At 36.1% G+C, this 27,547-nt stretch overlaps 1 protein-coding gene across 3 annotated transcripts in view; it reads right to left on the reverse strand.

Moving 5' to 3' along the window:
- USP3 (ubiquitin specific peptidase 3) overlaps window positions 1-27,547 on the reverse strand; it is a 102,506-nt gene that overhangs the window by 24,544 nt on the left and 50,415 nt on the right. For all 3 annotated transcript variants that reach the window (XM_004687697.2, XM_012728712.1, XM_012728713.1), the window contains 8 exons: window positions 25,621-25,704; window positions 22,445-22,526; window positions 20,482-20,564; window positions 18,675-18,788; window positions 15,879-15,992; window positions 6,048-6,194; window positions 3,336-3,442; window positions 3,134-3,214 (listed from right to left, as the gene is read on the reverse strand). In XM_004687697.2, the coding sequence (XP_004687754.1) occupies window positions 3,134-3,214; window positions 3,336-3,442; window positions 6,048-6,194; window positions 15,879-15,992; window positions 18,675-18,788; window positions 20,482-20,564; window positions 22,445-22,526; window positions 25,621-25,704 (812 nt within the window). The remainder of the gene's footprint in view (window positions 1-3,133; window positions 3,215-3,335; window positions 3,443-6,047; window positions 6,195-15,878; window positions 15,993-18,674; window positions 18,789-20,481; window positions 20,565-22,444; window positions 22,527-25,620; window positions 25,705-27,547) is intronic.

The following is a 27,547-nucleotide window of genomic DNA, read 5'->3' on the forward strand; positions in this document are numbered from 1 at the left end:
TCATTTGCAGTTTTAAGACCAATGCATGCAAATACTGGCCTTCTTTCTACTATCTTCTCACTGCCATGAAACTAGAGGATATGTTAGTGGCTACCTGCCATTTTCCATAAGCAGGTCTCACACCCACAGCCCCTGTCCAAGCCTGCTTTTTTTTGCAAAAAGAAATCCTTCTCTTCAGTGTCAAGGAGGTTCATCTGTTTGGGTCTCTCAAAAAGGCAAGAATAAAAATACAAACTTACAGTATAACCATCAAGTGGTCCTACAGCTTTATGTATACATAAAACAAGTACAGAATTCCCTCCTTTTCATAGACAAACAGTACAAGCTACTTTTAAAAACTGTTTTAAACAGTGTTTAAGAAACCCCAACTCCCTCTAGGAGAAGTGTTCTTACACTTCTTTCCTGCTGCTGTTCCCTAATGAAACAGCTTCACTGTCACCACTGCATCAACAGGGTGACTAGATACTAGTGTGCTTGTGAGCAGCCTCTAGGGAGTTTCAATAAAGATGTGACACTATAAATCTCAGTTAGGTAGGGCCCTCCCTGGTGGCGCAGCGGGTTAAAGCACTGCACTGAGAATCTGAAGCCGCTTCCGCATGAGTTCGATTCCCGCCTGCCCCGGAGGTGACCACATGGTGTGGCAGACCTCTCCTGACCCACCCGCTGCTCCCCTCAGCAGTGTACTTCCTCCATCTGCCTGTTCTGCTCCCTACTCTGTCTCTGGTGAAGCCTCTCACCTCCCCTGAGCCTCTGGCCTGTACCCCAGTTCTGTATGCACAAATAAATAAATCTAAAAAAAAATAAATAAATAAAAAATAAAATCTCAGTTGGGTAAGTACAAAACTGTTGCCATACGACCACAAGCTTTTTTCACTTTCTAAGAGTTAAAAATAATTCAATTTGGCCTTTTTAAAAAAAAAAATCCTCAAGCATGTCATTTCTGAGCAGTTACTCTGTAAGGAATGGCTCAGTTTCCTCTTTATGTTCTTTTGACTATTCCCCAAATTTAGCCCAATTTCCATCTTTATCAAGTTGACCAATTTTACTTTCTTGAATGTGACACATAACATTCTTTTAGTTGCTAAATCATATACTTAGCCCCATTTGTATAAACTGCAAAAAATTGTTTCATCTCTCTTTTTACTTTGTCTTTTAATATCATGCAGTAGAATTTATAATTTCTTCCTTAATAGGTGCTATATTTATAGCTCCCTGAAAACAAAATCAAAAGGCTGTGCCCGTGGTTTTTTCATGTTAAACACGTTTTGAAACCTTGAATTAATTTGGGAAAAATGTATTTTAGAGATGAAATTAGTATCTCCCTAAATAAGTTACTATTTACACTATACCATTTATTTTATCATCATAAATTACCCCTATACATTTTTAAGAATTTGTGCTTACAGAGAAACTTTTAAACAAATTACAATAGATTTAGGGAGTCATCTGATACAAAAAGTTACAAAAATCCAGTATTATACAGATGTAAGAGCCATGACAGGGTAAAGTGAATAAAATTATTCCTCATTAAATATACTTTAGCACTTTTTAATTCTGAGCAGGATATTTTGCTATATAAAAGAAAGCAAAGCAGGTTTCCTGGCCCATCCAGTTCTCCAGAGATAATTATAAAAGAAAACATTCCCAACCAACTCTCTTGAAATGTCCAAGTTATGTAATCAATTTGACTGTCCTCTTTTCCTTTTGCCTTGTCCCTCACTAAGCCTCCTGACTGTAATGAAAAATCCTAGTGCTTCACTATTAATTATGACGATCACTGATAGCTTTGATGGCTAATCCTCATCAAATAACATTTTTTATCCCCATTTAAAACAAGAAAAAAAACTTTTAAACGGTAATAATGGATTTGGAATTTTGACTTCCTTTCCCTAAAGGTCTTGTTTTATTGGAATAAATCCTACTTGATCTCTATATATTATTGTTTTACTACAATACTGAATTCCATTTGCTAATGTTCTGTTTAGGATTCTTTGATCTATATTTTACATTTTCTTTTTGATGGCACGTTACAACTGGAGTTAGATATATTTTAGCTTTGCATTGTGCATACTTCAAATAATTTCAAGGGTCTTTTTCACTACCACTTTTCTCTTTTAAATGGAAAGTAAGCTTAATTATAGATCCAAAGAACACACAAGTATTTTCTTCCAAGCAGACTATTTACCACATAGCTTCCATTTAATAAAGATACATACATATCAAGTAACTAAAACCCCTGATACTCTGGGTGTCCAAGAAAGGTAATGCACTTAGTTGCCTCATTTTTTAAAAATTCACTGTCTTCAATCTAACAGTAAGCACTTCAACAAAATTAAAATAAAATCTGATAACACAGAAACCATGTTCCCAGTCCAGTCAAACGCTAAACACCTGTATGGCTTAAAGGCCCCTGAAGATAATACCATTCCCATCAGATTTCAGTGAGTCTTTGTCACTTAAACACAAAGCAAATCTTTTTGCTACCTTTCTTGTAGTACCACGCACCTAAGCCATCTAACACCCTCCTCCCAGACAGTCCAAAGAAAGCAAAGTATTGTTATTAAAGCATCATTGGATAAATAAGGAAGCAGTTATATGACCAATTCCAGATGGGGGAGACATGAGAGAAACCTGAGGAAATCTCTGTCTCAGATCATCTAGACTTACTGGCCTTTGTTAAACATTAGTTTATTTAAAAAAAAAATTCTGTTCCCTATATATACATACACTTTTCTTTTTAAAATTTCATTATTATGGTTCTGAAATTATACAGTGAAGTCAGTCCAAATTATTAAAGGAATTAGAGTCTCAAGCTATAATTTCTTACTGATTTCCTTTCTTGATCAAATGTTTATAAATAAGTTAGCCTGTGATCACATCACAAATATAAAGAGAAAATTATATTTCCCATTTTAAAACCAGTATTAAAGAATATTTTATACTTGACCTACTATCTCTGGCGGTTATTTTTATTAAATAGAATGTTTTTGAATAAGAAACATTCAGGTTTGACTTAAGGTCAGTAGCAGCAATACATTAACATTATTAATATACCTGTGTAGATGGAGCTTATAAATCTATTCAGGTATTTTCTGCAAAGGGAAAAAATTCTAAAACATTTAAGTATAATTACCTCGTAACGAACAAACTGGTCCATTTTCTTGATTCTTAGAGCGTTTATTTCTGAACTGACTTGGAATATCTAAAGAAAGGTCTTGAAAGAAAATAGGAAAAGAATTGTTAAAGACATATAACCACATTTAAGTAATTTCAGAAGTTAAAGGTTTCTTTCTTTACTGTCTTAACATTAAAATTATTTAGTAAAAATATCTTACCTAGGAATGGATCAAACTTTCTAGATTCTGTCCCACAGATGAGGCAGTTAACCTCATTCTGAAGGATGCCTCCGAATATAGCGGTAACAACCGTAGATGCTCCATTTCTAAGAAAATCACCAGAGGAAAACAGCTCAATATAAAACTAAAAGAAACTCCCACAGATAACTCACTTCAAGGAAATATGTAAATCATTTATATTTACATTACCAAAAAAATTCAAACCTAACTAGAGGTATATGAAATGAGCAGTTTTGTTAAGTCATGGACTGGCCTTAACCTGTTTCCAATCCACTACTTTCTTTAAAAGTAACTGGACTTTTGCAATCTCTAACAAATGCACCATGTACAACAGAACAAAAGGACATTCCCAATACACCTTCAGAAACCAGGAAAACTATTATATTTGAATCTTTGCAAGGCCTGTCATCTGATAGGGAACTGTCAAAATACTGTGAACACAAACATACTTTTTAGGTGTTCAACTGATTTGGGAAGAGAGGTAAAGAATTTAACAATATGTTTAGTAATTACCAGTATATGTATGTGAGCTTTTTAAAAGCTCACATAAAACAATACTGTAAATACTTAGGAAGATCTAGCATACACCACTTTAAGGACAACAAAAAGCCAACTATCCTGTTTCTCAGCTTTGTCCGGTGTTCAACAAGATTATCTTATTACTTCTAAAAAAGACCTTAAAAGCAATTTATTAGCATTATTAAAATAAAACAACTGCCTTCTCCCCTATGTATATATTTTGAACATATACACATTCTTTTTAACAATTGTGTAACATGTGTAGCAAATACTTAAATGGTACTGACTACATGTCCAGGTTCACTCTAAGTGCTTTCCATTTATTGAATGAATTAGCCCTCACAGCCATCTTTGTGAAGTGGAATCAGTTATCCCCCAATTTAGACTAGTAAGCTGACATCCAAAGATTAGGTAACTCCACCCAAGGTCACACAGCTGGTCTGCCCTGGGCAGCTGCTCTTAACATGATACTGCTCCTCTTAACTTAACTAATAAGTTAACCAGAATAGCCAGATTCTTTTGCTTGCTATCAATAGTACTATGATGAACAATTACATACGAGCCTTTGTGTACTTAGGCAGTTACTGAATCAGTAAATACTCTTTTATGCTAGCAGCAATTTGTCATAGTTTCTGTCACTTGCAATCAATAACACACTAAACTGTACTTTCTAAGCCGCTCCAAGTTAAGACTACTGCAATAGTTAGACAGACAATACATACCCAAGCAGTTCTATTATTTAAAAGTTTGCTTCCTTTTCTAGAAAAGGGCTTCCTTCCTTACTGGCAAAAGAAATACAATGCAGCATTTTTTTTTTTTTAATTCTTAGGCTATAAAGAAAAAGGTACATTGGGAACAGTTGGACAATAAAAGGTTTATGACTGATCCTTTCACACTAAAGCTCATACACAATGCTGGCTTTCATGAAAAATTCAAACTTTAATTAATAAAAATTTCTTTTTCTTAGAAAGGTGTACTAACCAGCTCTTGGCTCATGGTGTGCATTAAGATTAGTATACAATGACTTATTTTAAATGCTGCTACTTAGGCATATGCTACTGGGGGCTCTTCATAAAGGACCAATCTGCGACTTATTTACACCATTTTACCACCTCTAATTTCAGAAGGGTTATTTAATTATTTTGTAAACACAAATATTTCACAGAAGCCTTTTTTTTTTCTAGTTTTAGCAAATATTGTGAAACGCTTCTTCCAATGAATTTAGGGAAATGTGATTTTTGGTATTTGATTTCTTTCTGATCCTAACTCATTCATGGAACTTGAACTTACTAATAATTATTAGTTATTATAACAACATCCTATGAATGTTACAGAGTGACTTCATAAGGTATCTGGGCATTCTATAAAATACTAGACATATAACTTCATATAGCCTATCCTTGATAGAGCCCAGTTTGCTGTTCTTTGTGTATGTATATGCCATCATAAACTGAAAAGACAAAATCTGTTTAAATTTGATGCTAGCACTGAGAACAATTCTACCAGGCCAGAGATCTTCCCTTTCTGTACTGGAATCTACTTGGAATGAATCACAGCTACTAGGAACAGGCAAGGCCAGACCTTGTCTTACATAGTCAAATTTAGGCAATTCTACAGCAGTCCCTAAGTATTATTCTTTTTCCCTTTGGGGTATTTGTTTTGTAAATCCCTTTCCTGCATACAAAACAAAACTTTTCAAATTGTGAACAAAGGAAACTACACTTAACCAAAATCCAGGCTAACATAACAGTAAAGCATCCTACCTCAAGCAAAGTAAACATTCAGAACTCAATGGAATGTTTTGGGTTATTAAGGCCCGGAAATCAATCTAGTAGGCTTGTTTTGTTCATACTGAGAAGTAGAAAATATTGTGAGAACTTACAAATGCCTGCTTTCGTTAAATAACAAACTTAGGTAGGTTCAATTCCAAAATGAAAATTCATATTCAAAGTAAGTGCTAAACCGTACAATTCCCCCTACCCCCACAATATATAAATATCAGATGTCTCTGGTCTGGAAGCAAGAGGCACAGACACAGCTACTTGAAGCTCAAGTGTACAAAATTTTCATTCAGCAAAGATCCAGGAATACACTCTACTTTCTATTATAAATCTAATAATACCTACAGAAATGTATGAGGTCTTCCTAAAAGACAAAAAGAAACCATCTTACATGCAACATTTGTTACTTGCAGACAGGGAAGAATTCTCCTGCAGAATTGCTGAGAGGGAGACTCCATTGAAACCTCCTTGGAGTTCCAAGTGCAGGTGGTCCAAAAGGTAGCGCATGAATTCATGGGCATCCTGTTGCTGATAACCCCTTAAAGCAAACAGAAACAGTCTGTCACCAGAGGGCAAAGCATCGGGAAAGGTTGCAGCCCCATTCTTGGAGCACAGCAAGGGTACCTGGCCTTTCATGCCCACTCCACATAAAGTTTGTCTTCCACTACTTGGAAACATGGTGTATTGGAACTAATTGAACTGGTAACGATCTCAATTGACCTCATTTTAGAAATAAAAAACTAAGGAGCCAAAAAAAGGGGAAGTATGTGTGACTTGCCTAGCTCTTACAGGAAGATTATCATGGGGTTATCAGAGGGATAAGATTATCAGAGGGCTACACCTGTCTGAGCATTACTCTAAAGCAGAGGTGGAGCTGTAAACCCCACAGCTCTTAGATGGAATCTTACCCATCCCACACGGTTCCTTCAGAAGATGATCAAAGATGTTAAAATTTTACATGTACCCTCACCAGAAAGAAGGTCTAAATCACCAAATGAACAAACACGTCTAACATTCTATACCTGTATCCTAATCTAAGTCAAGACATTTAAAAAATACTTTTTAAGATATATTTAACTGTAAACAGTTCTACCCCATCTAAAACTTGAATATCTATAGTAAAATTTTCTTTGGAATGCTTACATCAATATTAATGGTATATGAACAGGTAATATGAACTAATGATATGTAATAAAGTGTTACAGAAAATTAAGTTGGCACAGTTGGAATGTCATAGAGGTTAGTGTAGGTTACCAAGTGATAATATGTAAAGAACTTTCATGAAACTATAGACAAAAGATTTATGCCTGTATTTTGCCAGCCTGGAAGGTTCTCTTTATGCAAATTTTTCTGGCCTGGTCTCAAATCAAAAATTTCCTCCATTCTTCCAGGCAATGAATGTTCCATAATCAAAATTTCTTTCAACCCAAGTATTTGTAAATATGTATTTTCCTCCTCTAAATTATTTATTATGAAAATGATCTACCTTATCAGTAGAACTTAAGGTGAAATGCTAAAGTGACTTCTGATTTAACTCTAACTATTTAAATATCAATATATGTTCAAGTAATTCTTGTAATCATTCTTTATAGAATAACTTATAATCTAATGAATAAAAGTTAAAATTCATAGTCAGAAGGATTCAAAGCAGTTCCTTTCTATATCTAAAAGATATTTCAAACTGTCAATAAAACCTACGCTTTCCTCATTATTCAGATATATTTAGATAATATCTGACATCCTATTATACATGAAAATATTTCATTCAACAAAATAACCTAGTATCTAATCACCATCTCTCTAAATGTATCACTCAACAAAATAACCTAGTATCTAATCACCATCTCTAAATGTATCACTAAAACCAGTACTGTCAACTTGCATTTTCATTCAACATAAACCTTTTAAAAAATGATCTGCAAAATGTAAGCCAAATACTTAATGATAAATGAAATAATCTGTTTTGTAAGGTAAATTATGGGTTTCTGTTTCAGTTTGTTATATTTACCAGAAATCATCTGATTCTTCTAAGAATAGGTTCTTCCGATTCTGACTAAAGAGACATAACTCCATTTTTAAATATTGTTATAAAACTTTTATGACTTACCTGAAAGTCTTAATAAAGACTTAAGATATAAATTTCCCACTCCTACAATGTGGATTGCAGAGTTCCCATAGTAGTCATTTAGGTTTCTCTTGATACGGGTATTCATGTTATTGAACACTGCTCACATTTGGGTACAGTGTTCATGTTTTGTATACAAACTATTTCAGTGATTATCACCCAAACAGCTGTTTGTGTATAGTGAGGAAATGAATTTATGAAGACTCAGCTGGTATCTCTGTGACAGACCAGAATTAGAAGAGGAAAAGGAAAACAGAGGGAAATAACAGTGGCTCCAATTTTAACATTACTCTTAATCTTCACTCCTTTGTCACCTTAGACAACGGTTACCACTTACTCCTGATTGCCTACACTGTTTTGATGATTTATGAGAAGTATCATTGGAGCGCACACTGCAAATGTAGAAATGCTAAAAGATCACGAAATACCCCTTCTGAATGAGGGACACTGCTGAGGCCCAATGCACAGGATCCCAAGAGCAACTGTCTCTTCACAAAAAGACAATTTTTCCACAAGGAAGCAAGCCATATATACCCAAATCTAAAAGAAATTTTCCAATAAAGATCAAAGAAAATGTTATTTTGCATCTGCCTTGAGGATGGAAAGCAGACATTCCAAATAATGAAACAAGACATACATAATACAGACACACAGTGTGTGTAATTGTGACAGACATCTTTACGTTACAGTTCTCTACATTTTGGCAGTAGCCATCCATAATGTGCAACATGGCAAAAGACCACTAGTGAATAGGCTATACCTCAACATAATTAAGCTCTTTGTCACTCCAGAACAAACTTCTAACATACTTAAAACACACTTAGAATACACTAATATTTTTAGGTATCTGTTCATATTTAAAGTACTCCTCAAGATTCATGAAAGAATCATTAGTCATTGTTTTGTCTGCAAAACAATTATCTGAACATTTTATAAAATCAAAATCAATTAGGTTTAATTTTCCTATCCAGTATATGGCATCAATAATGGCTGAATTTCTTCAAGGCAAAGACACCCCAAAATTAAAATGATAAAAATGATATTATACACAACATAAACAGCATAGTGTTTTTTTAAGTTTTCTATTAATAACCCAAAATGCTATTAAAATACCACATGTAAATTATTGTCTATAGAGACTTTTTTATATTTCCTAAAAAGCAAACTTAAGAATAGTTCAATAATTTATTCACCTGTAATTTTTAAACAATTACCACAAATGATTTTAAAACAAAACTGTTATGGAAGTCAAGGCAAAATATATTAAGTCAAGTTGTATATGAAAGTACAAACACCACATACATCATATGAGAAGCAAGGGAATAAATCACTACCACAGATTTTAACTGTCAACAGGCTTTCCTGGAGAGTATTAACATTAAAGAAAGAAATACGGACTACAAAGCAAATACTGTACACAAGAAGGCCTTGACAAAGAGGCAACAGGAAAAAATCATTTTAAGTTAAACAAGAAGTAATGAAAACTAGCAGAAGGCTGTCAATATCACAAATACAAATATCCTGTGATCCAGCAATTATTTTAAATACTAGCCTATATATGCTTGAGACTGTCCACTTCAGCACTGTTTAAAACAACCAAGGATCTGACAATCTACATAACCACTGGCAGGAGACTATTACATTAAATATAATAAAGCCATAATGTGGAATATTATGCAACTGTGAAACACACTATGAAAGTTATGTATTGCCATGATTCATCTGAAAATAAAAAAGGTCACCATTCATGTTACAAGTTTGACACATGCACTTGCCTATATATACTTACACAAAATATCACTGAAAGGAGAGATACAAATTTAGTAATATGGTTAGCCTGGAAAGCAAAATGAAAGGCTGGGAACAGAGTAAAAGAAAATACTTTTCATTGCTATCTCTTTCACTTTTTGAAATTTTGAACAATGTGTATTTTGCCTACTTTAGATTTAATTTTATGAAAAAGAAACGGACTGTACAGACACACTAGGAAGCCAGAAGAAATGTGTTAACATGTATGTTGGCCAGGTCAAAATTCAGGAATTGTTTCCCTACTAGGTAAAAACCTATTATGGATGATTTCCATATGTATATGTATATGTACCCATATACATTTAGAGGATATAGTTCTGCATTTATTTCATAATCAAAAAGCTACACACACAACTACACACACTTTTGTATTTCAAAGTCCTCAAATCCCGTTCCAAGGAATTAGATTCCCTACACACTCTTATATTAATCAAGGTTACATCAAAGAAAATGGACTTTATAAACATAAAAACACGTTTACTTTGGGATTGATATAAAAGAAACATAATTCAGGGTCCCCATGCTTCACACACATTATAAGAATAATAGCTATAAGTACAAAGGGGAAAATTTATAGCAGTACATGCTTAGCTCAAGAGAAATTTCATGTAACCAATCTAACCTTGTACCATAGAGAACAAGAAAAACAAATGAAAGCAAAGCCATGGAGGGAAGGAAATAACAGAAAATAGAAATAAAAGAGACAATAAATTTATTTATGAAGCCAACAGCTGGTTTAAAAAAAAAAAAAAAGATAGGCAAACCTCTAAGCTGAGAAAGAAAATTCTAATAAATAGAACCATAAATGAAATAGTTAAAAAAAAATAAAAAATAGGCCCTCCCTGGTGGCGCAGCGGGTTAAAGCACAGCACTAAGAAACTAAAGCCATTTCTACATGAGTTCGATCCCCACCTGCCCCGGAGGTGATCCACATGGCGCGGCAGACCTCTCCTGACCCGCCCGCTGCTCCCTTCAGCAGTGTACTTCGTTGATCTGCCTGTTCTGCTCCCCACTCTGTCTCTGGTGAATCCTCTCACTGCCCCTGCGCCTCTCGCCTGTACCCCAGTTCTGTATATGCAAATAAATAAATCTTTAAAAAAATATATCAAAAATAGAGAAGATCTAAACTACATGAACATCTTTATGTCAACAAATTGGAAAGTTAAGAAATCATAAATTCTTAAGAATGATACCAGGATTGAATCAGGAAGAGATAGAAAATGTGAACAGACCTTTTTTAAAAAAAAAAAATAATACAATATTTATATCATTTTGTGTATTTTTCCATCTCAATTGTAATCCCCTTGGGCTTCCCATCACCAAATCACCCATATGTCATCACCATAGTCCAGTGCATTTCCCTCCCCCCACCATTTTTGATCCTATTCCCCACTCCACCCACCCCCATAAAATGTCTCTGGCATATAGCTGTTCATTATTATTATAATTTTCTCCCCTGGTCAAACAGACCAATTTTAAGCAAGGAAATTGAAACAGTAATCAAAAGTAAAATAGGCTCATGATCCTACCAATAAATACAAAAGAAACCAACATCCATTTATGGTGAAAGTGCTCAATAAAATGGGCACAAAAGAAACATAACCTCAACATAACAAAGGCCATTTATGGTAAATTCAAAGCTAAACAAGATACTCAGTGATGAAAGCTTCTCCTCTGACATCAGGTACAAGACAAGGATGCCTGCTCTCATGACACGAATACTTAACACATTATTAGAAATCCTAATTTCTGAGAGAATTAATTGAGAAAGAAAAGGAGTCCAATTGCAAAAGAAAACCATCTCTTTTCAGATGAAATAACAATAAAGTAGACAACCCCAAAAGACCATTAGCGGCAATAAATCAGTACACCAAAATGGCAGACTGCAAGCTTAATATCCAGTTGTATTCCTGTATGGAAACAACAAATTGTAGGGAAAGAAATAAAAAATAATGATCTCATTTACAATCACATCAAAAAGAAATACCTAGGAATTAACGAAAGAGGGTAAAGACACAAGGAATGGAAAGATATTTCATACACAAGGACTGGAAGAACTAACACTGTTAAAATGACTATTTTATCCAAAGCAATATGCAGATTGAATGTGATCCCTATCAGATTTCCAAGAGCATTCTTCAAGGAAATAGAGCAAACATTACTAAGATTTAGATAGAACCACAAAAGACCCTTTAGATTGAAAGCACTGATAAGAAAGAAGATAGTACACTCCCAGACTTCAGATTATACTACAAAGCAATAGTAATCAAATGATATGATCTTAGAATAAAAATAGATGCACAGTTCAATGGAATGGAATTAGAATCCTAGAAATAAAGCATGTTTATGAGGACAATCTTATATGTGGACATATTTATATTAAGAATTACAATGTAAGATAGAGGTGCTAGGATAATTGGACGGCCACATGCAAAGAATGAAAGTGAGCCATTCATTCTCTTACACCATAAACAGAAAATAACTCCGAATGGATCAGACATGGATACAGAAGAAAACATAGGCAAGATATTCTACATCACTGGCTTCGTGATGTCTTCGGGAATTCAACCACAATGGCAAGCAAAACAAAAGGAAAAATAAACAATTGGGACTACATCAAATTAAAGAAAAACTCCTGCACATCAAAAGAAACTATCATTAAAACTAAAAGGCATCCAACTAAATGGGGGTATATATTTGCAATGTCATACATATGATAACGGGCTAATACCCAAAATCTACAAAGAACTCAGATAACTCAAAGAAGAAAACAACCCAATGAAAAAAAGGGGCAAATGAACTAGATAGACACTTCTTCAAAGATGATACATGAAAAAAAAAAAAAAAAAAAACGCTCATCATCACTTATTATGAGGGAAATTCAAGTCAAAGTCACAGTGACACACAACTTCAAACCTGTCAGAATAGCCCATAGCAAAAAAAGACCAGGAAGAAGTACAGGTGACAGTGTGAGAAAAGAACCCTTTTTCTTAACAATGTTGATGAGAATGTAGACTGATCCAGTCTCTATGGAAAACTGTATGTAGGTTGTCAAAACATTTAAAATCTATAGTATTATCCAGCAATTAAACTCCTAGGTTTCTACCCAAAGAATACAAAAGCACTAATTCGAAGGGACAAATGTACTGCAGCATTATTTAATCAAGCAATGGAAACTGCCCAACAACAAACAAGGGAATAAAGATGTTATAATATATACACAATCGAACACTATTCAGCAATTTAAAAGAAGCACCCATTCTAATCACACATTAAAAAATTCTAAGAGTAGGGCCCTCCCTGGTGGCGCAGCGGGTTAAAGCACAGCACTGAGAATCTAAAGCCGCTTCCTCATGAGTTCAATTCCCGCCTGCCCCGGAGGTGACCACATGGCGTGGCAGACCTCTCCTGACCCGCCCGCTGCTCCCCTCAGCAGTGTATTTCGTTGATCTGCCTGTTCTGCACTCCACTCTGTCTCTGGTGAATTCTCCCACCCTCCACATCTCTGGCCTGTATCCCAGTTCTGTATGCACAAATAAAATAAAATCTTTAAAAAAAAAAAAATTCTAAGAGTATAATTGTAAAAGAAATCATTCTGGGAACTTCATGCCAAATTCCTCAACCTGGTTACTAAAAATGCTTTCTTTTCATCAAAGGAATATTATGACATATGAAATAAAGCATCTAAAAAACCAATCATGAATTATAAAGCTATAAAGGGCAGACTTAGGGTACAAAGCATATTTCATTGATCAAGGTTTCACAGAGTTTGCAAATACCTAATTAAGAGGAAGGCTGTAAGTTACCACAGAAACCAAGAACAGTATAAACCTAGATAGTGGGTTTTGTTCAGTCATGTGGACACATATTACTGTTAACACATCTATCACTAACCAACACTACCAAGATCTGGATTCTAAATCTGGTCCTGACACCAAGTAGATGTACACAACTATATACATGCTACTCCTATGTCTTAGTGTTGCCTTCTTTAGAATGGGACAATGCCTCCTATCTTGATGGGAAATTTTGATATATATTCAATGAAATTCAAATATAAAATACCTGAAGTGGGGCCTTCCCTGGTGGTGCAGCAGGTTACAGCACAGCACTAAGAAGCTAAAGCCACTTCAGCATGAGTTCAATCCCCGCCCTGGAGGTGACCCACATAGTGTGGCAGACCTCTCCTGACCCACCCGCTGCTCCCTTCAGCAGTGTGCTTTGTCGATCTGCCTGTTCTGCTTCCTGTTCTGGCTGTGGTGAATACTCTTACTACCCCTGCACCTCTGACCTGCACCCCAGTTCTGTATGCATAAATATTAAAAAAAAAAAAAACCTAAAGTGCTTGGCACATAGTAGGCATTCTGTAAGTGGAATTATTTTTTGGAATATTATATACTAATAAAGTATAAAGACTAAATCCATTTCAAGAATCTAGTGATTGTTAGAAATAATATTAAGTCCAAACATGGTAAACTTAGCATTCATTTCTACCTTCCCACTTAGTAGTCACTCAACTCTAAATCCATATAAATTAGGCTCTTCAGAGAGGATATTTAAATGCATGACACATAAAAGTTTCCTTTATAGGCCCTCCCTGGTGGCGCAGCGGGTTAAAGCACTGCACTGAGAAGCTAAAGCCACTTCCGCATGAGTTCGATTCCCGCCTGCCCAGGAGGAGACCACATGGCGCGGCAGACCTCTCCTGACCCGCCCGCTGCTCCCCTCAGCAGTGTACTTCGTTGATCTGCCTGTTCTGCTCCCCACTCTGTCTCTGGTGAAGCCTCTCACCGCCCCTGAGCCTCTGGCCTGTACCCAGTTCTGTATGTACAAATAAATAAATCTTTAAAAAAAAAAAAAAAGTTTCCTTTATAACAGAGACCAGAGGCCTCCCTGGTGGTGCAAGGGTTAGGTTCCAGCTGACCCACATGGCGCAGGCGACCTCTCCTATCTCGCCTACTACTCCCCTCAGCAGTGTATTTCAGTAAATCTGTCTGTTCTGCTCCCTACTTTATCTCTGGTGAATTCTCTCATTCCCCTGTGTACCTCTGGCTTATACCTCAGATCTTGAATGTATAAATAAATAAAATAAATCTTAAAAAAAAAAACTGTAAACTGATACCGGGGTAACAATAATAGCTAATGTCAGATCCTCAAAGCTAGATTTTATATAGCAAGGTAACAAATTAGTCTTTGAAGATGTTCCCTTAAACATTTTCCATACTATAAATATATCTAAAACACAATTAGGAAAAAGAACAAAATATACTGCTAAGTTTTTCTACAGTATAATAGTTTAAAAAAAAAAAAGAGGGAGAGGGGTAGGAGACAAGTATATATTTAGGCACCAAAATTATGACTGGTAAGAATCATGACTTGTTTCAGAAATATAAAATCCACAGAACATGCTGTCTACAAGTACCCCAAATTGGCTATGACCTGAATCCCTACATGGATGACTAACCTATTCCTCCTATAGCAGACCTTCCAAACTCAAATGAGGCTAGAGCGAGAAAGAGTTCAGAGAACACAAACTTTACAGGCAACATTAGGATGTGGTCCATCTACCTTCTGGAAAATGGATCCCAGGGGACTGGATTAGTCATCTAAGGGTCTCAGAAGCCAGTGAATATAACACCTACTGATTTACATTAATCACATCTAGATTTTCTTTTAGCTGAAGTAATAAAACAGTGTATGATGGTAATTATTCTTTTTTTTTTTTAAGATTTATTTATGTGTCACACAGAACTGGGGTACAGGTCAGAGGTGCAGGGGTGGTGAGAGGATACACCAGAGACAGTGGGAAGAAGAACAGGCAGGGATGAAGCACACTGCTGAGGGGAGCAGCGGGCGGGTCAGGAAGGGTCTGCTGTGCCATGAGGGTTACCTCCACAGCCGGGTATCAAACTGGCACTGAGGTGGCTGCTGCCAGCTTGCAGGGCTATCACCTAACCCATTGTGCCACCTGGTAATTACTCATTATAAGATTTTGAAAGAATCAAGGAGATTTTTTTCCCCCTGTTTTTCTAGAGCATATAGTATTTATAAAAGCTTTGTTTTTATAATTATAAAATGTTACATATTTGTTAATGACATTTCTAATGGCTACCTATTATTTATTAAACAGACACATTTATTTGGGTTGATATACCCAAATTTTTTTCCTCTGTGGAAAAGGTTTTTATTATAATTTAGAATACCACCATTCCTTAGATAATTTTCAGGAACTATGCAAAGAATACTACTAATATTTTTAAGTATCATTCATTATTAAACAGTACTTACCTAAAATTCGGCATAATCTTCCAAACAACATAAAATAAAGATTCTGGGCTAAAAGCAGTCTGGCTACCTTGCCATAAAGCACAGAGTGTCTTTCTGAACTCTTCCACCAAAGACCTGGAAAAGAGGAAGGGCAGTGCCCTTAGCATTAGTGAGAGGTTTCTAATTCCATGCATAATGTCCAACTGTTCAAAATCCCTAATAAATAAAAAGTGAGAACATAAAAAGGGCTTGGTCTTTTCTGAGAGTTAAGTAAAAGCAACTCAAACACCTATGCAAGCAGCAGTGACTAGAGGAAGTCTTAACGTAATTTCATCAATAGGTTGCTAGAAACTGCAACCAAAGAAGGTATAAGGAAAATAGGTCCTCAAATAATCTTTCATTGTCAGCAGGGTGTAATAACCTGCACTGAAAGAAACATTATTCAGGGACCTGTGTACTGACACAAAGATTTTTCAATGTGCCAAAGCTGTACAATAAATCAAAAGGTAAGCTACAAGCCAAATTACTGAAATATATACTAAGAATCTATGTCTTAAAGAATTATAAACAAGTAATAGAATCTCTTTCTCCATCTCCTGCATTATTCCCTCTTGTCCCTCACCAGAAGCACTTTCCAGACCTCAGTCTATGACCATATGCTCATCTCTTCCCCAGAGAATTCAACTAGTCACAAAATTTGAACACATGACTATGCTAATGACTTTCAAATCCAAATCTTAAAATCAGATTTTTCTCATGATCACTTTTATCTAGGTTTCTACTGTTTCCAACAAGAATTTTTTACTGGATTATTTTCTTGTTATTTTAAACTCAATATGCTCTAAGCTCAAGTACCTGTTCTCTGTATTCTCCCGACTGCTCCCTAATATCCTCCTCTTCTCTCACTGGAATAGAACTTCCTTTTTTTGCTGGGCACATGATCTCCTAGAATAAAAAACTTTTGAATGTGTCCAATTTCTGAGAAATTTCCTTAAAGAAAAAGAGTTGTGTCTGTTTCATTAACCCTACCTTCTTCCTTTTAGCTGGAGTGAAGACAAAATGGTGGCACTCTACGGCCCCATCCCAGGGTTGGTGGAAAGGCAAAGTGGAAGGAGTCTGATGATTGTGTGCAACAGTCCTAAACAGATAATCCCCAACTTTTACATGAGAAAATAAGCCATGGAGGTTTAAATCTATTAATTTCTGCATTTCTCTGTCTGTAGTACACTTCACTATACCCTGTATAGTAAACTAGTACACTTTCTCGGCTTCTATTAGTATATCTGTCAATACAGCTACGATACTCTTCAACACCTGGATTAATCTCTCAGACATTTTCTTCTTTCTCTACCCTTTCTTCTTTCTCTAACCTTGTTGCAGGTCCCTGGTATACAAGTCAATTTTTGATTTCCTAATAATCTGAACCTTAAGTTTGAGGAATTTCCCACTTTAAATATCTTGGTGAGAGTCATAGCCTTATACTGCAGAAACTAAAATGGTCAGACACTTGCTTTTTCAGCCAGAGCTTAGTTTTATCTGGGTTCTGGCGATATATGGCAGGAATAATTAGTGACACAAAGAAGCTGAGACAGTGCCAAACCCTTTCTGGATGCAGGAGCAGCAATAGCAGAAGACAGCCAGCACCCAACTCCAGTCATGCTAGAAATGGGAACAGGTATCATGCTGTGGGCAGGCAGCAGTGATGTCTTTAGGTACATTTATGTGGGGTGATTGTGCTGGGGTCCTGGATGCCTGGTCTCCAGACCTGATTTTTCACCCATCCAACAGTGGTTAGCTCACCAACAGAACTTTAACAAATTCCTTTCTGCCTAAGATGACCATAGGCAATTTCTGCAGTTTGTAGCTAAACCCTAAATGCCACTAATGCATCAAGTAATACTTATTTCTTGCCTTAACTTTCCTGCAAACATACTTTTTCCCCATTTCATTGCTACTCCCTAAAACCCAATTACTACTAAGTGTGAAAGCCTCCTTAAATGTAGGTATTTTCCAATTCATCCCACATGCTGCTACCATAGTAACCTCTAAGACACCACTTCTAGTGATGTCATTCCATCCCTGCTCCAATGTCTGACTTTGAAGTTCCCCCATATTTTGGCTCTATCCATACTGCATACTATTCTAACATGTTCCTTTCCATTCTCCTTCAGCCACTTATACAAAAGAGTGTTGGATCATAAAATGACTTCTGAGAATGTGTGAGAATAGGTTGTGTGGGGGTGGGGAACAGGAAAAAATTACATTAACATATATAGAGATATAAATCATAGCTTTATTTCAATCCTAAAGAGATGGAAAAACATAAGCCTTACAGTCACAACTATAAGATAGATCATCTAAAACCAAAGTAGAGTATGGTCACACTAAACTGGATATATATCAGTTCTCAACAATCACTTGTTAAATTTTTCCCTTTCCCCTATCAACTACAAATTGGCTATAATACCCTATAATTAATTTTCTAACTATAAACTAGCTTTATTATCCAAACAGGTTTATTATTAAACAAATCCACTTACAAAGACATCTAATGACATTCATGCTGATCTAAACCTAGAAAACCTAGAACTGTATATGACACATAGTTGTCAATTTTAGAATGTCAAGTCCACAAAGGCTGCAAAATTTATCCTGCAGAAATGAAATGAATTCCGCTGTTTACTAAGATTAAACACAAACTTTTGAAGAAGCATTCTGAAAAACATCAGTATCTATTAACTCACATAATGCAGTGGAAATAACCAGTAAGAGTCATTTGCAGCTCAAAGCCAGAAAGGACATATTCTTAGAACTCACACATTGTTCTCCCCTTGGCTCCTGGTGTGGTATGTTCGCCTTCCTGCTGTTTTCCCATTCCTTAACTCCACAGCAGGTAGTTCTTTGAAATAACAGCAAAACTGCTCAATGTTACTATTTTAAAAAGAAGAGGGAAGAAATTATTTTTTAAAATGTATTTAAAAGGAGTGTAAAGAGGCCCTCCCTAGTGGCGCAGCAGGTTAAAGCACAGCACTGAGAAGCTAAAGCCACTTCCGCATGAGTTAGATCCCCACCAGCCCCCGGAGGTGACCACATGGCTCGGCAGACCTCTCCTGACCCTCCCGCTGCTCTCCTCAGCAGTGTATTTCATTGATCTGCCCGTTCTGCTCCCCACTCTGTCTCTGGTGAATCCTCTCACCACACCTGTGCCCCTGGCCTGTACCCCAGTTAAGGAGTGTAAAGAAAGTTCCATGGAACCTACATATAAATTTTGAGACTGTGATCTTTTCCATTTCTAATTTAAATTGTACTCAAGGGAATCTCTTACACTGAATTTCTGAAGTTTCCTCATTTATTCTAAGAAAACAATATAAACATATGACTTTATAAAAATGAACAAAGAGCTTAAAGCAAAAATCTCTGTTCAAAAATTCCTCAAATTGCCACCCCCCATAGCATTTCTTTCTTTTCAGGGTGCTTATTTCCAGGTATTCAATAATTTCCTCAAATAAAAACAAACCATGAGTGCAACCATATTGTTTAACTGTACTACACAGAGTAACAAGGAGAATTCAACAGTGATTAGAATTTCTTATTTGAGTAAGACTAGACTAGCTTAGAGACAGTATCTTTAAAGAAAGATTAAATAGGGCTTTTACTCCTTATTAGCAAGATGACCTCAAGAAAGATAATTTATTTGGGCCTTTGATGCCTCATTAAAATCTGTAAGTAGGCTCTCCCTGGTGGCACAGTGGGTTAAAGCACTGCACTAAGAAGCTGAAACCACTTCCGCATAAGTTCGATTCCCGCCTGCCCCGGAGGTGACCACACGGTGTGGAAGACCTCTCCTGACCTGCCCACTGCTCCCCTCAGCAGCATACTTCGTCAATCTGCCTGTTCTACTCCCCACTCTGTCTCTGGTGAAGTCTTTCACCACCCCGAGTCTCTGGCCTGTACCCCAGTTCTGTATGCACAAATAAATCTTTAAAAAAATCTGTAATATGCAATTTTCAAAATAATTTCTTTTATATAATGTAGATCAGTCTTGCTAGCTATTTTTACTATTTATCTTACATTTTAAAGACCTTCTAAACATACAATCCTATAACTATACTTAAGACTCAACTCAATGATTAAATTAAGCTCTCTGAGCATGCATGGTCCCTTTACCTCAAGGTCTACAAACCATGACCAATATGCCAAATATGGCCCTAGACCAAAGAGTTTTTACATTTTTAAATAGTTATTTTAAAACAGAGAGTAGAGGGGGGGAGGACAATATGTGAGAAAGACAGTAAATGGCATGCAAGACTGAAATATTTTCTCTCTAGCATCTATAGGAAAAATGTAGTGACCTCTGTTCTAGTCTGTTGAGCAGTAATAGGAAAAAGTGAACAATTAATTTATTTACCACTAAGCACTGTTCTAAGCACTTCATAGAAATTATATTGCATAATGTTTCCACTACCCTACAGAATAACCACCCCCAATTTACTGATGAGTAAACTAAGGCACAGAAATCTAAGGTAACTAGCTCCAAGTCACTGACTAAAGTCAGTGGCAGATACAGAACATTTCACCTTGACTGCTAGAATAACAGACACATTAGCTCTGAACGTATTATCACCTGAGTGACTGAAGGATGGCATTCATGAAACATGTGTTCCCCAAATTCCGAAGGCCTGTGGCACAAATGGCAGTGGTGCTTCCCTGTAAAATGGGACAAAAAGAGGCCATCAGTAACACTGAGAAGGTCACCTATCACATAGTAAAGCAAAGCAAAGCAAAGCAAAGGTCAGTATTTGGAATTGGTCCTTTTCTTTGCAATGTATATTTCAAACTCCCTTTCACTTTATATAAGTGTTACATATTTTTAGAAGATTCTTTCTGCTTCTGGGATGGTTGTAAATGGGTGTATCTTGTGGAAATTTATGAGGAAGTCAACATCAATCAGTACCACGGAGTACACAGTGCAAAAATCAGGAAGATCTAATACTTAATACTTAGTGCCTTTTAAGAGTCTATCAGAACTACCAAAAATTAAAAACACAAATATATATACCCCAAGTATTTCTGTCCCCAAACTTTTAGCTCTAAGCTGTGCATAAATAGCCAATACCTATTTCCCTAACAATGGGATATTAATCTTTCAAAATATCTGAACTTCTCTTAAAGGCTCAGGCTTGGTTTTCTGATTAGCTCTACAAATGCTCCATGATGTTGGAATACTATGCCTGGGAGGTGAACATACTAGCCAAATCCATAGCACCTCTGCCCATAGGTCACATGGCCAGAGAGCACTTTATCACTTTTTCACAAAATCATAACACCTTTGATTAAGTGTATATCCAACATAGCCAGCATGACATCAGAGACAAAACTATTAGCACAATTTTGTATACTGGTATAAAAATATTCAATGATCTTTAAATTTTCCTCATCCATTATTGGCTCAACATCTAGAATAGATGGTTACCAGAATGAGGAAGCATACTCTTTCATAGTGAAGTTGTATTAAAAAGTCCTAAGAACGGGGTGGGAGGAGGGAAATGCACGGGATTATAGTGATGGCACATGGGTGACTTGGTGATGGGAAACCCGCGGGGATTACAATTGAGATGGAAAAAAATGTACAAAATGATGTAAAAATAAACATTTGTAATTAAAAAAAAAAAGTCCTAAGAATTAAAACTTAACCAAAATTGGGCCCTCCCTGGTGGCGCAGAGAGTAAGTGCAGCACTTGGAGGTTTAGCATGAGTTGGATACCTGGCCCTGGAGGTGACCCACATGGCGCAGCAGACCTCTCCTGATCCGCCCACTGCTCCCCTCAGCAGTGTACTTCATCAGGCAGCCTATTCTGCTCCCCACTCTGTCTCCAATGAAACCTCTCACTGCCCCTGCACCTCTGGCCTGTAGCCCAGTTCCATGTGCATAGGTAAATAAATACATTTTTTAAATTTTTTAAAAAACTTAACCAAAATTTCAGGGACATAGAATTTTTTTTTTTAAGATTTATTTATTTATGCATTCAGAACTGGGGGTACAGTCCAGAGACACAGCGGCAGTGAGAGGATTCACCAGAGACAAAATGGGGAGCAGAATAAGCCGACTGACGAAGTACACTGCTGAGGGGAGCAATGGGCGGGTCAGGAGATGTCTGCCATGCCATGTGGGTCACCTCTGGGGCGGGAATCAAACTCATGTGGAAGTGGCTTTAGCTTCTTAGTGCTGCGCTTTAGCCCGCTGCACCACCAGGGAGGGTCCCTGAGGGGATTTGCACTAGGAAACTTTAATAGAAGCAAGGTTCTCTGGGGTCCAATAAAAGGTACATGAGTATATGTTAAGAAGGAACACTTGCTAAGACAATGGCGTGTACATAGCAATCCTGGTGGAAGGAAGCTACTCACAGATGGAAACCCTTGGGTATTTAGTTACACTAAGAAGCATTAGTAAAAGTGGTAAGTATTTTATAAAATACTGTAAATCCAAGGCATATATTTACACTTTTAAGGGACAGCATTGATGTTAGAGATGTAGTAAAACAGTCATTAGCTCTCAAAGAACTCATATTTGAATAAATTTTACTTACATTTACTTTTAATAACTTGCTGTTTAGTGAAGAATTTTCCAAAAGTTTTCTTTTCCTATGCCTGTCAGCTGTAAAAGCTGAGCTATTAAGACACAAACAAACAGAGTCAAAAAGACAATATATATACATACTGCACAGCAGAATAAAGAATAACTAGCTGTCCTAAGCACCTGCCATCGCTGCTTACAGGAGGAAGTAACCTATTAGGCCCACTGTATAGTTGAAGGAGTTCTACTTTGCTTGCAAGTCCCCACTGTTTCTCCAGCAGGGTGGGACTGTAAACTGCAAACACTAGGCACTTCTTAGGAAAACTGGCCTGGTAGATGTAGTCTGTGAGACAATCCCCCTTTCTCACCCTTCTGCCTAATCAATTATGAAGCTTCAAAAACAAGAGACCCATTCCTCAAAACAAAGAGGGAACCTGGTTCTGACATAATTATTCTGATAATTATTATAAAGTATATATACAAGGCTACTTCTTTCATAATTTTCAGAAAGGTTTCATGTCTTGCTCATTTCATAATAAATTAGGGCATAATCTGAATTCAAGGGATGATAAAGTATAGGTGATATAAATTCATTTGACTCAGCTATGCTCACAAATCCTAACTAGCACAGAAATACAGAATTTAAATTATTGCAAATTTTTCTTGATGAAAGATATTTTATATTTATCAGAAAATTTCTTTACTATCAGAAGATCTTATCTCCAAAGGTCACTTTAAAATTATTGTTGCAAGAAAACTAAACTAAAGGAAATAAAAGTTATTAAAGCCAGACTTTTAAGTGTACCAATTTTTTCTCATCTTCTGAAAATACCAGGCTAATCCAAATTAATATATAAGTATTTTTCTTTCCAAAATTTCCACATGAACTATAACAACCTTGGAGGACCAGACCTACTGACAGTCTCTTCAAAACTGTGTGCACACCTTCTCATAGAAATAGTGACTACAAAGCAAGAGGAGATTAATTCCGATATATAAGCAAAGAAATTAAATCACACAGTATACTTAGTGACACTGCTAATAGTTAACTTTCAGTTTTACTGTATTAAATAGAGCTAAGTTAGCTTTCTGAATCATAAGATATTAAATTTTACCCTCAGTGATTCTCAAAATGGCTGAATCCCCTAGATTCTATATCACATAGCAGCCACTAATTACATGTGGCTACTTAAATTTAAAATTTTAAATTCAGTTCTTCATTCACATTAGCCACTTTTCATGTGCTTAAGAACCACATGTGTGAAGTGGCTACCATACTGGACAGTGTGCAACAGAGTATTTCCTTCACTTCAGGAAGTTCCATAGCACAGTACTACTCCAGAGAATAAGCAAAATAATGTAAAATAAAATACAAATATAGTCACAGTTTTAAAAGTAAAGGTTCTAGTATAGATTGAAACCTATGTTTAAAAATATAGAAATGAACTTAGGAAAGGATTTCAAGATAAAATTTTTCTATGGGTCCAAGTAGAAGTAGAGACAAGATGGTCTGCGACATCTTTCACCTGAGGCAGTGGTCAATGGAAATAAAATGTTTGTTAGCTGCACAAATGTTCTGTTTGACTTATTAGGAATTGAGATGGTAGTCTTTTCTTAGAGAAACACTACAAGTAGCAGAAAAAATATTGTGGTAGCAAGCCTACTTCTACAATGAAGAAAGTTAGCAAGATATTTACAATGGCATTACCACATTAAAGAGTGCTATTATATAAATTACTGCAGGAATCTCCTACTTTACAGTTAATTGTGACAATTTCAGATAAAGTTAAGTATTCTTGATCTGTGTATGTATAACTGTATTATCTAATTCTAGATAGTGCTCATGCTACTCTTAAAATTAAAAGGGAAGGGCCCTCCCAGGTGGCGCAGCGGGTTAAAGCACTGCACTGAGAAGCTAAAGCCACTTCCGCACGAGTTCGATTTCCGCCTGCCCCGGAGGTGACCACATGGTGTGGCAGACCTCTCCTGACCCACCCGCTGCTCCCCTCAGCAGTGTGCTTCGTCGATCTGCCTGTTCTGCTCCCCACTCTGTCTCTGGTGAAGCCTCTCACCGCCCCTGAGCCTCTAGCCTGTACCCCGGTTCTGTATGTACAAATAAATAAATCTTTAAAAAAAAAAAAAAATTAAAAGGGAGGAAGCACTTTGAAAAAGAAAAGTCAAAAAACAAGCCAAAGTTATTTAAAACCAATGTTTTTAATTAGTTTAGATTTTAAATATATCAATTATTCTTCCTTTACCAGCTTTAAATCTACGTAGTCAATGAAACATAAATATTTTGGTTAGCCAAATCTATCCAGTATTTCATTCAACTAATAAACATTAGTAAACAATTTAAAAATAGTTTACTGGTTTCACATTTAAGTTTGCCAGAGGACTCAAATTTTGGCATGTTTTCACAATACCTTTTATCTATCAACTATCAAAATTAAGTAGATGGCACCTGACAAACAATTATGGGCGATTCACACAAAACTCCATGGTCATGTTTCTATTCACTGTAGCTTTAAAGGCAATGCTATTTGGATTTCTCTTTATTACTTGAACTTTGGCCCAATGAATTTCATCTGAATAATTTAAGTGGCTATAGCAAGAAAAACCTATTTATAAAAGTACTTTCTTTATGGAATAAAACACTTCACAACTCCTTATAATTTCAAGTGGTGTAACTACTCCTAACAAAAAAGGAAAGACGCTAGCGCACCATGCTATTATATACACATAAAGAGGACCATAATATAATTAAACCTCATTTCCCTTAAAAACAATGCATAAATGTTAGTGCTAAGAAGACCTCATAATACATTTGACAAGGTTTTTCTAATATTAAAAGTAACTATCATGATTTTATATCACATTCTGAGCTTTCCTTGCACCTTCAAAGTTTCCATTGCAAGTATACTGAGTAGATTATATTGGTGGGTACTGACTCAAAAAAACAGGCCTTTGGATGGAGCTAGTGATAAAAATTAAATGAAATAAATACATAGCTACCATCATTAACTATGGGCACCGTTTCAGGGAACCACATCCAAAGTTTATTTTACTACCATTTCAATCACACTGAAAACAAAGTGAATTTACAGAACTCATAAACAAAAATACCACTGAAAATTCTAAAGGGCCTTCAACCCCATTCTGTCCCCTTTCTTACCTAGGCTTATTACTTACTTTTCCAAGTTCTGTAAGTGTTCTCTGACTTTCTGTACCAGTCCCAGCTTGGTGTCATTAACCACAAAATCATCACAGCGATAACTGCAAGGAAAATATTAATCAATGTGTGTAAAGAGCTTGAGGAAACCACAGTAATGAAATCACTAAAAGGCCTGGCTGCTGCCAAGATGATCACATGGCTCTGTAGGCAGTGACTGTAGGTGGTAAAATTTAAAGAGAACTTGGAACCCACAAAAGAATGTTTTTAAAGAACTTTAAAAAAAAAAAAAAAAGCCACACAGACAATGAACACTAGTCACTGCATACTTTTATTAAAAACACCTCAATTTCTCCTTCAAAAATGAAAACTGCCACATTCTTTCAAATGGAAATGAAATAAAAAGCACCAATTCTACTTATCTAGCATTAAGCCTAAAGTTTTAAGTGATACATTCCAACTCAAATTAATGCAGAGTGTGAGGGAAGATGAGACTTAAGGGAAAAGGTAATTAACCTACAGATGTATTTAAATGAAAAAAAAACTAAAAATAAAGTTATACACTTAAAACATAATATAATTAAAATAAAATACAGATGGCTGAGGAAAAAAATGGCATCTTGCGTTGAGATGCTAGAAACAAAAGTATAAAACAGTGGCTACAACTTTCAGGAAACTTATACACTGCTTTGAAGAAAAATATGTATGGTGTTCTTTAAAATTGTAGTGTGTATGTGTGTTTTTTAACAAACCAATTAGCAAAAAACACAAGGAATCACATATAATAAACTTTAACTGGTACTTTAGCATTCAGTTTTTCCCTAAGATAAAGCCACTTTGAAGAAAAACAACTTACTATCTAGTACCAATATTATTTTTTTTAATAGCAGCTTTGTATAATACTGCTTATTATAATTACCACAGAATAATGGCATTAACACTTCCATTCTGAACAAACAAAACTGAACAAGAATAGTTAAAATTAAGTAATTTATAGCAGGATAAAAACAAACAAACAGGCCCTCCCTGGTGGCGCAGCGGGTTAAAGCACAGCACTGAGAATCTGAAGCCACTTCCGCATGAGTTCGATTCCCGCCTGCCGCCTGCCCCGGAGGAGACCACATGGCGAGCCAGACCTCTCCTGACCCGCCCGCTGCTCCCCTCAGCAGTGTACTTCGTCAATCTGCCTGTTCTTCTCCCCACTCTGTCTCTGGTGAAGCCTCTCACCGTCCCTGAGCCTCTGGCCTGTACCCCAGTTCTGTATGAATAAATAAATAAATCTTTAAAAAAAAACAAAAAAAAAAACAAACAAACAAACATTGCTTATGTATCTGAAACCAGTCGATGAAAACAGGGTTAGAGAACATAATTTTTAAAATCATACATAAAAATATGACTTGTGCCTTTTATTTGCAGGAGTCAAAATTTTAAAAGTAAATAATTTTTGAAAACTTAACTGAAATATTACATAGAATATTTCACATCACCTCCTCCCATTAACTGACTGCTTATGGTGTCAATCAAGATTCTCTATTCCCATGTCAGTCGCTGAACATGAAAGCCTAAGAATAACTTGGACCACTACATCCTGAACCATTTCTCTATGATCAAAGTGCCAGCAATAGCAGAATAATTCTTATTAGCTTTATGACAAACACATAAAGGAATTAAATTAGTGAAAAGGTTTAATTTCTTGCTTCTACTTCACATACATATTTAGAGGGCAAGGTTTGTTCTGTAAATTTGAGCTTAAGGCACTGATGCCTCCCCAAGGCTTAAGCATTTATTGAGAAATTGCATTGTTACTCGAATTCCTCTGGACATTTTCATTCTATGTACATAAACTTAGGCATGTATTTTTTTTTAAAGATTTATTTATTTATGCATACAGAACTGGGGTACAGGCCAGAGGCTCAGGGGTGGTGAGAGGCTTCACCAGAGACAGAG

The sequence above is a fragment of the Condylura cristata genome, unplaced genomic scaffold (assembly GCF_000260355.1).
Source record: "Condylura cristata isolate star-nosed mole 26May11 unplaced genomic scaffold, ConCri1.0 scaffold00023, whole genome shotgun sequence".
Classification (NCBI taxonomy): domain Eukaryota; kingdom Metazoa; phylum Chordata; class Mammalia; order Eulipotyphla; family Talpidae; genus Condylura; species Condylura cristata.